At 42.3% G+C, this 14,909-nt stretch overlaps 1 protein-coding gene across 1 annotated transcript; it reads right to left on the bottom strand.

Moving 5' to 3' along the window:
• Window positions 1-438: 438 nt before the first annotated feature.
• Window positions 439-1,068, bottom strand: LOC310809585 (RING finger protein 223; the record flags this gene model as incomplete). The annotated part of the gene is made up of 1 exon (XM_083676934.1): window positions 439-1,068. The coding sequence occupies one exon, from the start codon at window positions 1,066-1,068 to the stop codon at window positions 439-441; it is 630 nt and encodes a 209-aa protein (XP_083533060.1).
• Window positions 1,069-14,909: the final 13,841 nt, after the last annotated feature.

The raw sequence follows: 14,909 nt of genomic DNA, 5'->3' as shown, positions 1-14,909 counted from the left end.
CAGATAGGCCAGTCTAAGTGTATTCAGTGCAGTACATATTCAATTACTGATAGCTCAGTTTACTAGAGCACCGTAGACCACTAGAGGGACCTCTAAATCAGCATAAAACACAGTGTGATAATTTTGAGACATGTTTAGACAAATGCCCCAACACAGCAATAGAATAGATACAAGTGTAATGCAGTACTGGTATCAACATTGATCAACATCTGAAATTCGGTCAAAATCCAATCAAAAGTCGAATTTACATGAAGGGTTAGGGTTAGGGTCAAGTTTTTTTTTAGGTATCCAGTACTTAAAGTATAATTCAGTCTGGATCACAATAACTGTTTTAATACTTGGACAATGCACCCTTCCATCCTTCAAGACTGCCTCATGGAAGGAAGCAAGGAAGGATAGATTGTAAAAGTATTTGATAGGCCCTCGGTTCCACCCCCTTCAGTTGTGGAATAAGCTGGGCCCAAACACCACCCCCAATACACAGGTCATCACAAACAGCACCCAGAAGGCCACAGCCAGTAGCTGCACACACACCAGGGTCCTCCTGTGCTGCTGCTGCATCTCCAGATCTACCTCTCCCAACAGGCCCGGAGCCTCACCATGGGACGTATCAGGGTGCATCTGCTCCACACGGAGGCTCACTGTGGGCAGGATGATGAAGCAGGCGTCCCTGCTGCCCTCCAGGGAAACGACCACCCTCTGGGTGACCGTAGCCAGGCGAGTGGCCATCGATATAGGCATGCGGAAGGCCATGGGAGGCAGCTGTGCCAGGATGCGCGAGTTGCAGGGCAGGGAGAGGGCATTGCCCGTCTCCAAGGGGGTAGGGTGGCGACAGAGAGGGCAGGAGATGGCTGGCAGGCTCTGGGGATCCTGGAGGTCATAGGGGTATAGCTGGATCCTCAGTAGGCACTCTGTGCAGAAGACGTGCAGGCACTCCAGCATGCGTGGGCACTTGCCGCACTGGTTATACTCCTGGTAGCAGATGGGGCATTCCACCTCAGTGGACTCACCAGAGTTGGCTGTTGCTGTGTCCCCCTGGAGGTGCACCAATTCTCGGAACTCAGCCATAGTGAGCAGTGGGGTTAGATTGAGGTGGGATTGGGAGATTAGGGAGATCAGGGTTCAGGGTCAGACAGCTGCTGTATTGATCAGATGTTGTCAGCTATGTCTTGACCACCTGGAAAGAGACAATGTCAACAATATGACATTAACATTGATTTGATATAGTACAGCAATGCCGTTGTATCGTATTCCAATATGTGTGTAGCACATGCAGAAAATGAAATATAAGGGGTTAAATTGTTAAAGCTTCATAAATCCAATCCTTGGGGGTGCAGTGTTTCTTCTTGGTTTATGACAATATTCCAAACCCCCCTGAATCAGTGGAATCATTTAATTACCAACTGCCAAACCACCAACTATAAGCTTGCCCCCCCATTCAAGCATTGTGGGTCTGCAGATATGGTGTGCCTGCAGGATATACACTCAGACTGGAGTGGAGGAAAGGCATGGAAACAAGAGGAAAGGAGCTGTAGATTTCAATAATTACTCTGCCCTCTCTCTCTCTCTCTCTCTCTCTCTCGCTCGCTCGTTTGCTCGCTCTTACTGCTTACATTTGCACTGTTTTATTATTATTATTGTTGCTTTTTTATTATCACATGCTGCCTTAAATTTTGTTATCTTGTACATTTTGTTTAGTATATATTGTATATTTTTTTGTATTGTACATTTTACATTGGTTGGCATTCTGCGGACAGCAAAGCAAGAATTTCATTGTACAGGGAAACATGTTTTCTACTGTGCATATGATAATAAACACTTTGAATCTTGAATCTTGAATCTTGAATCTTACACTCACTCTCACTCACTCTCACTCTCACTCAGTCTCACTCTCAGTCTCACTCTCTCTCTCTCTCTCTCTCTCTCTCTCTCTCTCTCTCTCTCTCTCTCTCTCTCTCTCTCTGTTGCATTTGGTTTAGGTTCAGGTATTTCCTGCTGGGCTAGTTAAAATACCATGGCACTAACAACAACCCAAGGTTCAAGAAGAGAGAAGAACTACCTCAGCACTGCTGTGCCCATTTAAAATTCCACAGAAGTTGCAGATACATGAAGTAGTACTGTACCGTAGTGGAGAGTGCATACGGTATAAACTCCTGTACCATTCTCACCTCTACTTCTTGGGATACTGCGCATGACATTGATCACATTTATACTAAGCTACAGTAAGGCTAATTATAATCATCAGGTGTTAGGTCATTAAAAATAGAGGAAAACAACCTGCAAGACAGTATAGATTATGGCAGTCAGTCCCAAATGATTAATGTTATTTCACACTTTTTAAATGACTTAATTCTTTGGGAATATATGAAAATGTGCAGCGTGTTTCATTCACAAATGTGATTCATGCCCCAGATAGTTTTGGGATATTTCCTATTTGGGCGTTGTCTTTACAGCATAGGTTACATAATACTGCTACTAGCTAGCCACTCTACACATCTAGCACTCCCTATGGGTTATTTCATGTTTGTCTTATAAAGCTGTCTTTTCAGTGTCTGCTTCCATACAAAGCAGTCCCAGCCCTTCACTCACCTGGGACTGAGAAAGGCAATACTAGCTTGAAGGGCTGGTTGCCTAGCAATAGGGGTTTTCTATTGGGCCAAAAGAGTAGAGGTTGTAAGAAACACAAGCATCCTTAGTGTCATCAACATTTTCTATAATAACAATTAATCTGTGCATGTACAGAATATTTCATGCAAATTGATGTTGAATTGAAATTGAAGTAAAGTTATTAAGTTGATATTTTGATTTTGACCAGTAACCTGAACACAATGTACCAAACAAAACTGATCCTTATACATCAGAAACTGTATTGTGAGACTTGTAGAATGTTCTCAACTTTCATGTATCATTTTGTTGACATTCATGAACTCCTAAATGTGCACATTAACATTTTGCAGGATTACGGAGAAATGGTGGAAAAACATATTCCTGTTTTGATAGGCTGTGTATAAATATATTGCCATTCCTTTATCTATGTGGGTCAGTTGATTTAAAACATGCCCTCAGTGAAACTCACCAACACCTCATCACCCTGAAGTGAGTGGGGAGATAAGAGAAGCACTTACCGCTTTACACACCCCTCAGATCAAGGTACACTTTGATGTCCCTCTCCAGGCCAAACATTTCTCACCCAACATCTCATGGTTCTCACGTGGCCATAACAAGCCTTATCAGACTCTTCCTCCTTCTCTATCTGTGCATACACATCAACCACACACTTTTCTTAACATCCCCTCACCCTCCCTTGCTTACTATTCCTCTTCTCTTTCACCCTGTATCTCCTCTCCTCCTTTCACCTCTCATCTCTTGTACTGTACCCAGGGGTGACTCCTGCTTCCCTGGACATTAATTAACCCTTGGTGATGTGTTGGTAACCAGGACAGGGAATATAGAGCCAACAGTGAGATAGTGTGTGTGTGTGTGTGTGTGTGTGTGTGTGTGTGTGTGTGGTGTGTGTGTGTATGTATGTTGTTGCCAGGGGCATGACCACTCGAGCGGGGAGTATTTGTGGCTAGTAGGCACTGTAGGTGGTGTATTGGATGGAGAAGGATGGAGGTCCAATGCCAGATTCACAATAGGTGTGTATTTTTATTAACAAAACGTATACAAAATAAATGAAGTGAAAAAGCAACATAACAAGTCCCGAGTAAACAAAGTACTGAACTTTTAAATCAAATACATTTAAAAAAAAAAGATTCTATAGACTGCCTTGTGCAAGCTGTTAGCCCTTTTCTTGACAGGCTGCAACGTATGGGATAGCTATACCCCGGAAAGACAGATAATGCATTATATCTCTCTTACTGGTTATAATTAAGGTAAGTATTTCAATGATATGACTATATCAAATCAAGCGCTTGGTCATATATTTAAGTTCGGTACTGCAGTGTTATTAATAAGCATAATTGATCTCAAACAGACACACTACCAATCTTCCGCCGTAGATTGAAGACCCATCTCTTCAGGCTACATCTTAACGGTCCCTCCTAAAGACCTCTTCATCCCCACTACCCCCCTGTACAAGTTTATCTCCTGTTAAAACAAATACATTTTCCTTCTTCTAGCATTGTGACTGCCAATGGCGCCTGGTCCGAGCATTGATTACTTTTTCTTATGATGACTGATGGATAGATGATTCAGTTATTTAAACAAATGTATTTGTTGTAAGTCGCTTTGAATAAAGGCGTCTGCTAAATGCCATAAATGTAAAATGTAAAAAAAGCAAACATTGCCTTCCCCTCGAGTATAGTAGCACGCCTCTTTTACTCCGAGATGTCAACAAGGAAGTGGGATGCTGGTCTCGCCGCGCTGTACATGGTTAGTTTTGTTGAATTAGCAAACACTACTGTAATACCACTATAATTTTCTAGCAATCACAATATATGGGATGTGCTAAAACTTTCAATAAAAGTAACATAAATAAATATGCACCGTAATAGTGTCTGTCATTATTTAAAATGAGCGCACCGCAGGGCTAGATTCAGCACAAGTATTATAGTGTTTGTCGCTGGGTAACCGTTTCTGTGTATGTAGGTTATTTTTCCCCTAACCCTAACCCTAACCCTATTTGTTTTAGAAGTACTGTTTGGGAACTAGTCACGTTCCCAGACACTTCCGCCCGAATGCGATAGCTTGTGGACGAGGTTAAGTGGACACAGTCTCACTGTTGAAATGTAGCAACTAGACAACTTAGTCATTAGGCCTACGTGCATCACTGGACATTGTCCTAAATGACTCACTGTCGAAACATCATGTTTTGTCTTCACTCATGTTTGTCCTGTCTTCACTCATCTTCCTAACGGTCTAGGTCTGAAGTTCAGATCCCCGTATTTTAGGGTTAGGGTTAGAGTCCAGGAGTACAATGGCAAGTTAAACTAAAAAGGTGTAGCCTAAATAGCTTGCACTGTAATATAAAGGGTGTGTGGAGTGCAGTGTTTTCTATAACTGAGTAAGATGGGCTTCTGTACATCTCTGAATCACATGATTTAAACTTATTTTTTTTTTTTTTACACAAGATTATTTACTGTGGCCTAAGTGAGACTCCAGGTGCAAAAATGGAAATTAGGCCCGTAGATCACAAGCCAATCTCTCAGATGTATTTCTACAAAGATCCAGTTACTTTTGGCTTTGACCCAGAGTAGGAGGAAACCCCCATGAAAGGAGGCCGGGACATCAGATAGGTGCCGTCTGAGGATTATTGCGGAGACGTAAGATTTACGTCATGTTGGGATCACAACCTTCAGCATGTAAGCAAAAGGGAGGTGCTATGGTTTCGGAGAAAACTAAGCAGTCATTACACACACACACACACCCACACCCAATACAGGATGTCCGTTAACAATGGAAGGTACCTCGATGACATAACATATTTAGAAAGATTAGTCATGGTATTTGTTGGCAAGCTTCAAGCGAGAGTCCCTCTTGCTCCCACGCACTTCCTTATATAACCAGCCTCCGAGAAGTTTCAACTCGTAGTTCACTCTTGACTGTTGCGCGAACCCAACATGTGTTCGGAACTTGAGTGCGGAATTTGTTACCGAAGCTACAATACGGGTCGACGGTGTCCTCTTGAGTTACAATGTAAACACAGTTTTTGTGAGAGCTGTCTGGTGATTCTTTCCCGACCCTCGGTGTGTGAGATGGAATCCACGAAGGAAAAAACGATGGTCTGCCCTTTATGCCGATATCCCACCTCTATCTCTGGTGAGGTGAGGGGAGCGCTTCGGGTAGACGAAGAGATTCTAGAGCACATAGTGACAGCTGGCGTTCTAGAGGGCAACACGACTGACGACGAGGATACCGAAGAGAATGAGCCCAATACTTTTCCTGACACTTCAGCGGAGGAAACGGACACATCTTCAGATTATAGAGGAGGAAGGTTTCGGCGTTCGTTGAGACGCATTTGGTGCAAGTTCACGGGGAATGCCCTTAACCATCAACGGAGGGGCGGAGCGCGTAAGTAGCCTATTCTATTGCACAGTTTATAATAATAATAATAATAATAATACCTTGATTGGTTTTCTAAACAAGGTTACAAAGTGCGACTATAACAAGAGAAAATATCACAGAAATACATCCGCAAAAGTACAATTCCAAACAGAAGTACAATTCCAAACACATTATTCTATTGATGTACAATGTGTTTACAACAATAAAACATCACGTCTTATTCATATGAATTAAATAGCCTATCAGACTATTAACAGGGTAACTTTCATATGTCCCTGAAGGCGATGACACTTTTTTAAAGCAAATACTTTTTTCATATATTCGTTTTGTTTTTCCAACAGACTGTATGACTGATGAAGACTTGCGAGACCTCGCCACGATGTCATGTTACATCATCTGAGAACTGTGAAAGCCATTGTGCCGCACCTGATGATCTGACTTTGAGGTGATTCACATCGGCGTCCTCAAGTCTCCTAGCTGGCAGCACCAGTTGGAAAACACTATTCAAGGATATTTAAATCCGCTTGCATCCCGTTTGAAGATTTCAAACAACTGCAAACACTGTCTCTCACAAGCATGTTGTATTTGGTGACCAAACATGAACACCACCACCAACCATTATTAAAGAGTACAATTTCACAAAATAAGTTGAATATTTTCGAGACACCTGTTTTGTGTTGACAGGTGGTTTCATACGGTTTCCAAATTATATAATGTAATGTGTTTCATATTATTGGTGTTCTGAACAAACTTTATGTACTTTAGCAATATTGTATTTATTTTTCAAGTGAATGGGCTTTGTGCATGCCATGTATTTGTCAAGATATTGGACCTTTTCAGATATGTTTTGTAGAAATAAATCTATCAAGTTTGTTTTCTATTCCTTTATTCTTATTTTATAATATACATGGGTAGCAGTAGCAATGCACTATTCACCTTCTGAGTTAACAACTTGGTTAGCCTATAGGTTTAAATCACACAATGTGTGCAATTTTAATTGATGGTATATATGCTGAAAATTTTATATTGACTATTTCATCACATAAATCAATAATATACAGATAGCCTACATGGTGACACCAACCATACCCAGAATATGATAATAGAATTTGTGGCAAAAATCTCACAGGTAACAATTAACAGTCATGGTTGCGACTGTTCACAAAGGCCAGTTTGAGTTACTACCAGGTGTGCCTAATTATGTTAATCAAGGAGATCTGGAGCAGAGTTCTGTTTGACTAGCAGAGCACAGGAGTTCACAACACAATTGACTCTCACCTTCAAGTCTTCTTGCCAGTAACAATCTATACAGTCTAATTATACTGTATTATTTGGCTGGTGGATCTCAATGATGTTAAGAAATCTCAGACTTTATTCAAGGCAAGTCATCAAATTAATACAATCAATACTCAGTCAATTAATGTACAATATTTATAGGATGTCATCCCACTGGCATACAACACAGAGACAGTTTTCTCAGTCAGTGCGCTAAAGTAATCACACTTTCCCTCACCCAACAGACCTCTGTTTGTGTGTCTGGTGATAGCTGTATTTGTCAGTTCTGATGCTTCAAGAGGTAAGACATTGTGCACATGCTTATCTCATTGGACCCCTTGTACAAAGAAATTACTTAAGCTTGTTTTCGTTATGTTTTGGGTCAGATAAACCTATGGTCCATGAATCCATAATAGTGGGCTAATGTTTAACAATAACTGAGCTCCCAGGGTTATTGTATAATAGATTCAAATATTGAATCTATTCTTGGATGACATGGTTTTAGGTTTTATCAAAATTGTCAACGCTTGACCTCAACATATTTTGCGTGAAACTGTTTGGGAGCTTTTTTCATACCAGATAGTAGCCCTTGCCATGGAGTCGGAATGTCTTCTCCAATCACCCCATACAGTTGAACCTGAACCAGGCATTTTACGAAATGCCAGACATAGTTACTGTACAGTGGAAATGTAAAAACTGGGAATTAGTCAAGTATCATGGAGTAAAACCTGGTTCAAGTCTAACTGTATGGGGTGAGTGGAGAAGGCATTCCGACTCCATGGCAAGGGCTATGGTGACGAGCATCTGTCTGGTTAGCCGGACTATCCAAGACTAGATATTTGAAAACATCTAGATCAGTGGTTCCCAAACTTTTAACAGTCATGTACCCCCTGTCAGTTATTTTGTAGCCTAATTGATATTCTATGAACATTATCCCTTACATATTAGACATTGTGATAATATTATTCTGTTGGATAGGGTGCATGCATTTATTTTTGGTACTAAGACTGAAGTCGGCTACGCGTACCCCCTAGATTGATCCACGTACCCCCGGGGGTACGCGTACCTCACATTGACAATAGTGGATCTAGATAATTACTCAATTAACTAACAGTAGCCACCTTTTGCAGAACTTACTTTATTATTGTACAGTCTCATGAACACGTCATGACAATTTATGTTTGTTTATTATGATAACTACTTATCCTTTGATTAATGAGGTTTCTCTGTTTAATTTAAAATATCTTTGAACTTTATCACCATTGCTTTTTCCTGACAGCCAGAGGCAGAAAAAACGCACAAGAAAGTTCCCTCAGCACAGAAGAACTCAGTGCCTGGAAGCCACTGTTCAACCCTTACCCACCCAGCCAGAGTCAAAGCCAACCTGTCCCCAGTAGTCTTCACCCTGCCCAAGCTCAAAGGGTCTTCAGCAGGGTACAACCTGGGACTAGCAACATTGAGGCTCATCAGAGAGCCACAAGTCCTCACCATGCAGATGAGCCTGAGGTCCCCACCAGCGGCCACCCCTCAAACAAAGCCCAGTCTGAACACAGTAACAATAATTATGCCCATAATGTCAGGAATGTCAGTCGTTCCCAGTCCCGCAGCTTTTATAGAGTGCACAGCGGTTATGGCCCAGATGGAGTAAAATCTACGAGCAGCAACTTTGACATGAGGGATGTTCAACCTAGCTATGGTAGACATCACACTGCCCCTAACTGGTCTAGCTCTATCCAGGAAGGAGTCCAGACTGGACGTCTGTCCAGACCCCCACCAATTATTCCAGCAACCTCCTTACAAAGGGGAAGAGAATTAGGTGATTTTCAACATATTACCAGCTCTTCACAAAATGGTGATCCCATGGACAACCAGGAGACTAATGAACACATGGATACTCATGGAAGCATCCTAATGGCCACATCAAAAGCACATCAAACTCAACCTTCAACTGGCACAATAGATTCTCAACCCTCTAACCCTTCCCCTTTATATTTTAAAAGTGGTAGAATTCCAAGTAGCTCTGTGCCTAGCAAAGTTATCCATTATCGTTTTAGGCCTACTTCTAGTGGCCTTAAACATGAGGCAAGTAGCCCAATTGTTTCCAGAACATGGAGTACACCTGCAAATTTTCAGTCAGTCCAAACCCCAGTGACCCAAAGCAGTCATGTCTCCAGGGGCATGCAACCTACCAGCAACAGATTTGGCCTAGACCTATCTGCACCAGTAATCACATATTCAAGCGGTCTTGGCAGCAATGATAAAAACGTCCAGTCCTACCTCTACAAGGGATCCCAACCCACCTCTGGCAAATCTGAGACTGTTCATAGTGTAAAGAGTGAACTAGGGAACACCATAAGCAGACTTGCATCCCCCTCAATACCAAGTAAACAAAAAACCACTGTTTATGGGTCTGATGAATCTACATATGTCCAAAGTGTCCATGGCTACATAGGCTCTCAGTCTTACCCCAAATCTGTACCATCTACATATGATGGGCGGGCACCAATGACAAATACTTACAAGACCCCCAGTCAGATCAAATCTACACCCAGTAGTTCCACCTCTATCAACAGTAAAAATCTCCTAAATGAGCCTAGTAGTAATTCTATTTCCCACACTAGAAATTACTATAAAAAAGTGCAACCCTCAGGTTACTACAATAGAGATCCAGTTTCAAGGGGCTGGTTGTTTTCTGAACGGAGTATACCAGCAGTCATTAAAACCACACCCACCTCTGACAGTATTGGCTATGAACAAGGAGGTGAAACCCCAGAAAAATCTTCTATTGACTCTCCTCTGAAGTTGAATGGCATGTATCAAGACATTGTCCAAAATGAGCCAAATAAATTAATCAACAGAAACTATGGCATCAAGAGACTCCAGTTTCAACCTCGCTACTCTTCCTCTACTTGGAAAGATGGTGTAAACACTGGTGAACATGCTGTGCCTAACGGAGACAGTCCTACATCCAGAAACGTGGACCCTTCTGCCACCAGCACCTCAGAGGATACCCACAGCTCAAAACCCACCTACATCAGTAGGCCTGGAAGATTGACTAATGTTAATACTGTCTATGCCTCTAGGGGATTCCCACTCACCTTAAGACAGCCAATAACTTCTGGTTCTGATGGAGTAAATTCTAGCACAGAAGTCCAACCTGCCCCTAGTAATTCCAAACCCCTTCATAGCAGTGGAAATTTTGCTGAAGGAGTTCATCCTTTAAATACTAGGTACCGTGCTATCCTGGCCACCCCATCTCAACCCACCCACAATCACGCTGATTCTGAAGAGACGGATACAGCCACAGATAGTTCTACCCCTGATAAGTTATCCAATATCCAGAGAGGATATGCCCCTGGAGGTAAGACCTCTGTGATAAGAAGCTTAAACTTTGCCCAACTTGGAAGAGCTACGAGTAGTTACAAACCTGGAAGATCAGCAAATGTTAACACTATCTATGGGTTCAGAGGGTTCAAAAATCAGTCTCTCAAACCAACAAAGGCTCCTATTGTGGTTGAAGACCAACATTCTCCCAGAACCATCAAATCCTCCTATAGTAGCACAAACACTGCAAATAGTAATTATGCCCACTGGAGATACAGCTATGGTCAACCCATGAGAGGTAATGCAGCCAGTGGATATCCAACAATATTCCAGAGGTATAGCTTTGCCCAGAGTAGAGTAGCTCCCACAACAGCCTCCTCTTCCCTTAGCTACATATCTGGTGCCAAGAAAGTTGCCTCTAGTAAATCAGTCTCCACCCAGTACAGCAGTGGCCCTAGTGGGTACAGGCATGGAAAATCCACTAATTTGAAAACCATACATGCGGGATTCCAATCAAAATCTCAGACATCGAACCCTGCTCCAACTCAAAGTCCAAATGGTGAGGTCCAACTCCAAACCATGCCAAGTAGTCATGCATTGCCCCTAAGGACATTCAAATCAGGCCCCAGAGAAGTCCAACCTTCCACTGAGGACAACCCTGTCTCTGGCAATGCAGACTATGGACATGGTGAAAATGTCCACAGCAAAGTCCAACCTGCTCCTAATGTGGTTTTGGTGGATGCAGACACCGTAAATGTGGACCATAACTCATACAGCCCAAATCCCAGACAAGTCAAGAACTATAAGCGTGTCTATGCATACAGGGGATTCAACACACCACCTAGCCGTAGTTCAAGTTCTGAGCAGACAGATGGCGCCATTGCAACAATTGAGACTGTACCTACCTATAAAACCTCTGTCTCCACTGTTGTCCAGCAGGCTTCTAATAGTTCTGTTCTGAACCCCCCAAGTCTCACCCGTAAAGCTCATTCTTCCTCTGTGGATGAGACCATTATCAACAATAGTGCCCTTACTCAGAGAGTCAGCACATATCGCAATTACATGCCTAACAAGTACACCAATGTCAAAACCAGCTATTCTTTCAAAGGATTCAAATCTGCTTCAGAACACCCATCTTTACCACATAGTGAGGGCCTAAGCAGCTTGCAGCCAATGTCAAGTCTCCCAGAATATAATGGATTGGATACACTCACCAACCCTCAGAACTACCAGCATCCTGATGGATCTGAATTGGGCAACCCCCAGTATAGGCAGCCTCAGGGTGGGATTACCCCGATAGTGTTTAAGTCCTCTACTAACCCTACAAGTCAAAGCTCTGCAGGAGGAGAGGGAGGTATCAGCATCTATAGGTCTAGCATAAAGAAATTCAGGACTGCTAATGCTGTTCGTGAATCTCAACCCACACAACACAGGTTTGTTTCTGCCCAGAGCACTGAGGAGCCCACTGAAGCCCAGCCCACCCCCAGCAGCACAGGACCTCTAGGAACCATGTCCGATAGCAATTCCCCTAGTTTTAAGTCTACTGAATATACAAAAAGCCGGAACACCTTTGCTTTTATGGGTTTTCAACCAGCTGGGAGTAAAGCAGGATCATCACAGTATAAAAATACTGATCCCAGTGCCCAAATTGTGCCTCTGACCACAGCCTCACCAACCCCAAGTGACCTCCCACGTGTTCCTGTGTCCGTTGGATCCAGCAAGGTGCATCCATCCCCAGATGCATCCACTTCTGGCCCCATTGTAGACCCATCCAGTGATGTCCAACCAGATTCTAGTCCCACTGAAGTCCTGAGTAGAACACCCACCAGCAGTGTTGTAAAGGGGAAACGTGTGCAGAGCAAACATGTGAAGGCCCAAAATGGTGATGCTTCCTCTCCCTTCAACAGAACCAAAAACTCAGCAATAGTCAGGGCAGCCAAGCGCCCCAAGAAGTTCAAGGCCATCAAATTTGCTGATATAGTAGGAAGTGCTTCTTTTAGTGGAGTCAAACCTAATACTCAGAGGAGAAAGATCCCAGCCAGTGTCCAGCCACCATACAATAACTCAAATCTAGCCCAAGATGATGGTGCTTTGGACATGGACCAATCAATACCAAGAGGGTTTGGCTCACCACAAGCTGAGGTGGATCAAGAGGCTGTCTTACCATTCCCCAGTAGTCTGGAAGAGAACATCATAAGTGAGCAAGGGGACTTTATTAGTGTGAAAGGGGGCATCAGACGTGTAGAGGGGAACATGAGTAGAGAAGGAGGCTTCAGTAGCAGGGAGACTGGTGGTTTGGAACAGGTCCACAGTAGTACTGACTTCTCCTCTTACTCCAACATGTCTCTGATAGCTTTGGATCTCCATGGAGAGATGAAAACAACAGCCATTCACAACACAGATGTTTACAGACCTAAAGCAATCAATCCCATAGGAAAGTATGAACCATCCATGGAAGAAGAAGAAGGAAGTGTTCCATGAGTGCTGCAGGCACATCAAACCAAAGTCCACTCATGCCTCTGTGAATGTCAGTTCACCTGCACATTTATCAGAACTAGACTTTAGAGCAGTTCATGGACTACGATGACCTCTGCAGATCTCTCCTTCAAGTCAATAAAGTCCCATTTGAGCTAATTAAATACTCTGAGACTGATTTATAATAAATGATTTTATAATAAAAAACATCACTTAGTTTCATTTTCATGTGTGCATATCAGTGGTAGGCTTATTGTCAGTTTTAGTGCTGCACTGTAAATCTAAACTTTCAGCATGTTATGCATGTTTTTTGTTGCAGCAGTGTTGCATACTGTACATATTAGTAATTGACTGTTGTTTGGGTGATGACTAAATTATTCCTGTATTTATTTGGTTAAATATCTGGCAGAGCTTCACACCTCATCTCATGGGACCCATTCTAAAACCAAGAATTATTCTCTGTGGGAAAGCTCTATGGGTCGAACATGGGATGGGCTCTGATCATAATTTCAGGGTTGTTTGGAAAAAAACATTGCATTTTTTTTTTGCTTGGGGGGGGGGGGGATATACTGGAGCTTTTTTTGTTGATAAAATGATCGTTTTCCCATTTGTTGAGTCCCCATAGCCAGACAGGCAAAGTCCAATGTGCTGACACAGACTTTCCATCCCCATTCAGAGTATATGAGGAGGTTTTGTCATGCTGGTCCCACAGTTGACACACAATGAAATGGAAAACTTAATCAGTCCTTTCTGAGAAATTCTTTTTATGATAATGCCAAAAAGACAACAAAGGCTATGGTGGAAAATAAGTCTGCAAATGTGGTTTATGTCCATTTAACCTCACTTCCAGGGGAACAAAGATAAATTGAGTTTGATAAAAAATTATGGTATTAAAAATGATTATACAAATCGGTTAATTGAGATTGAAAAATATTTTTTAAGGTTACAATATCTTTTACAGTGTGGTCAATGTCAACTGATCAAGTGACCTCTCGATTTCTAGGTAATCTTCAATTAAATTAAATAAAATTTGGGATTATTTAGATGGGAATATATTTTGAGATATTAAGTGCACTTGTTTCAACAGTTTAATTGTTCCACTAGGTGGCACATGACATCCATTAAAAACTTAAAAGGTGTTTTCAGTTCTGTTTCGTGTCCCAGTGGAAGTGTCATATTAGGTGACTACAGAATTGTGTGAGTAAAAAGATTGAGCACAATTCAAGATATATTAAAACTAGAAAAAACACACTCATTGCATATATGCACTAATTGATAATATATCAATAGACATTGATAAGCTTGTTGATCTCAGCTTTAAATAGGACTAATAGAGAAACAATAGAGAATAAGTACTAATAGAGAAAAAGGACTAATAGAGAAACATCCTACATGTGCACAGATACACCCACCACTGATTTAACACAGGCCTTGGGTCTGTGCTAAACTCAGATTACAGCACTAACAATCTCATTCACGGTGGCTGACCCTTCACCTTTTCCCACCGCGGCAGCTTCAGCAAATTATCAGTTCTTCACTTGTCCTCAACTGCCGCGCTAGAGCAGCAGGGGGCCAAGGCGAGGGGAAAGCTTATGGGATCTGTCAATCAAGGTTTAAATACATTGTACATTGGATAACTGCACCTCCCCCTAATACTTGTGGAAAGTGGAACAGTCCACTTTCCCATAGAAGTCCCCTTCAGAGTTCAGACCCATTAAGGCCATATTGTGTGGGATTTGTGTTTTGTGTCCCATGAGCTACGCCTGTCTGATATTACAGCTCTCTCTAAGCTACATAGCTGTGTGTGTTTGTGTGAGAGAAATATATGC

The sequence above is a fragment of the Argentina silus genome (genome assembly GCF_951799395.1).
Source record: "Argentina silus genome assembly, chromosome: 1".
Taxonomy (NCBI): Eukaryota; Metazoa; Chordata; class Actinopteri; order Argentiniformes; family Argentinidae; genus Argentina; species Argentina silus.
The sequence above is the reverse complement of the archived record's forward strand: the minus strand, read 5'-3'. Positions and strand labels throughout refer to the sequence as shown.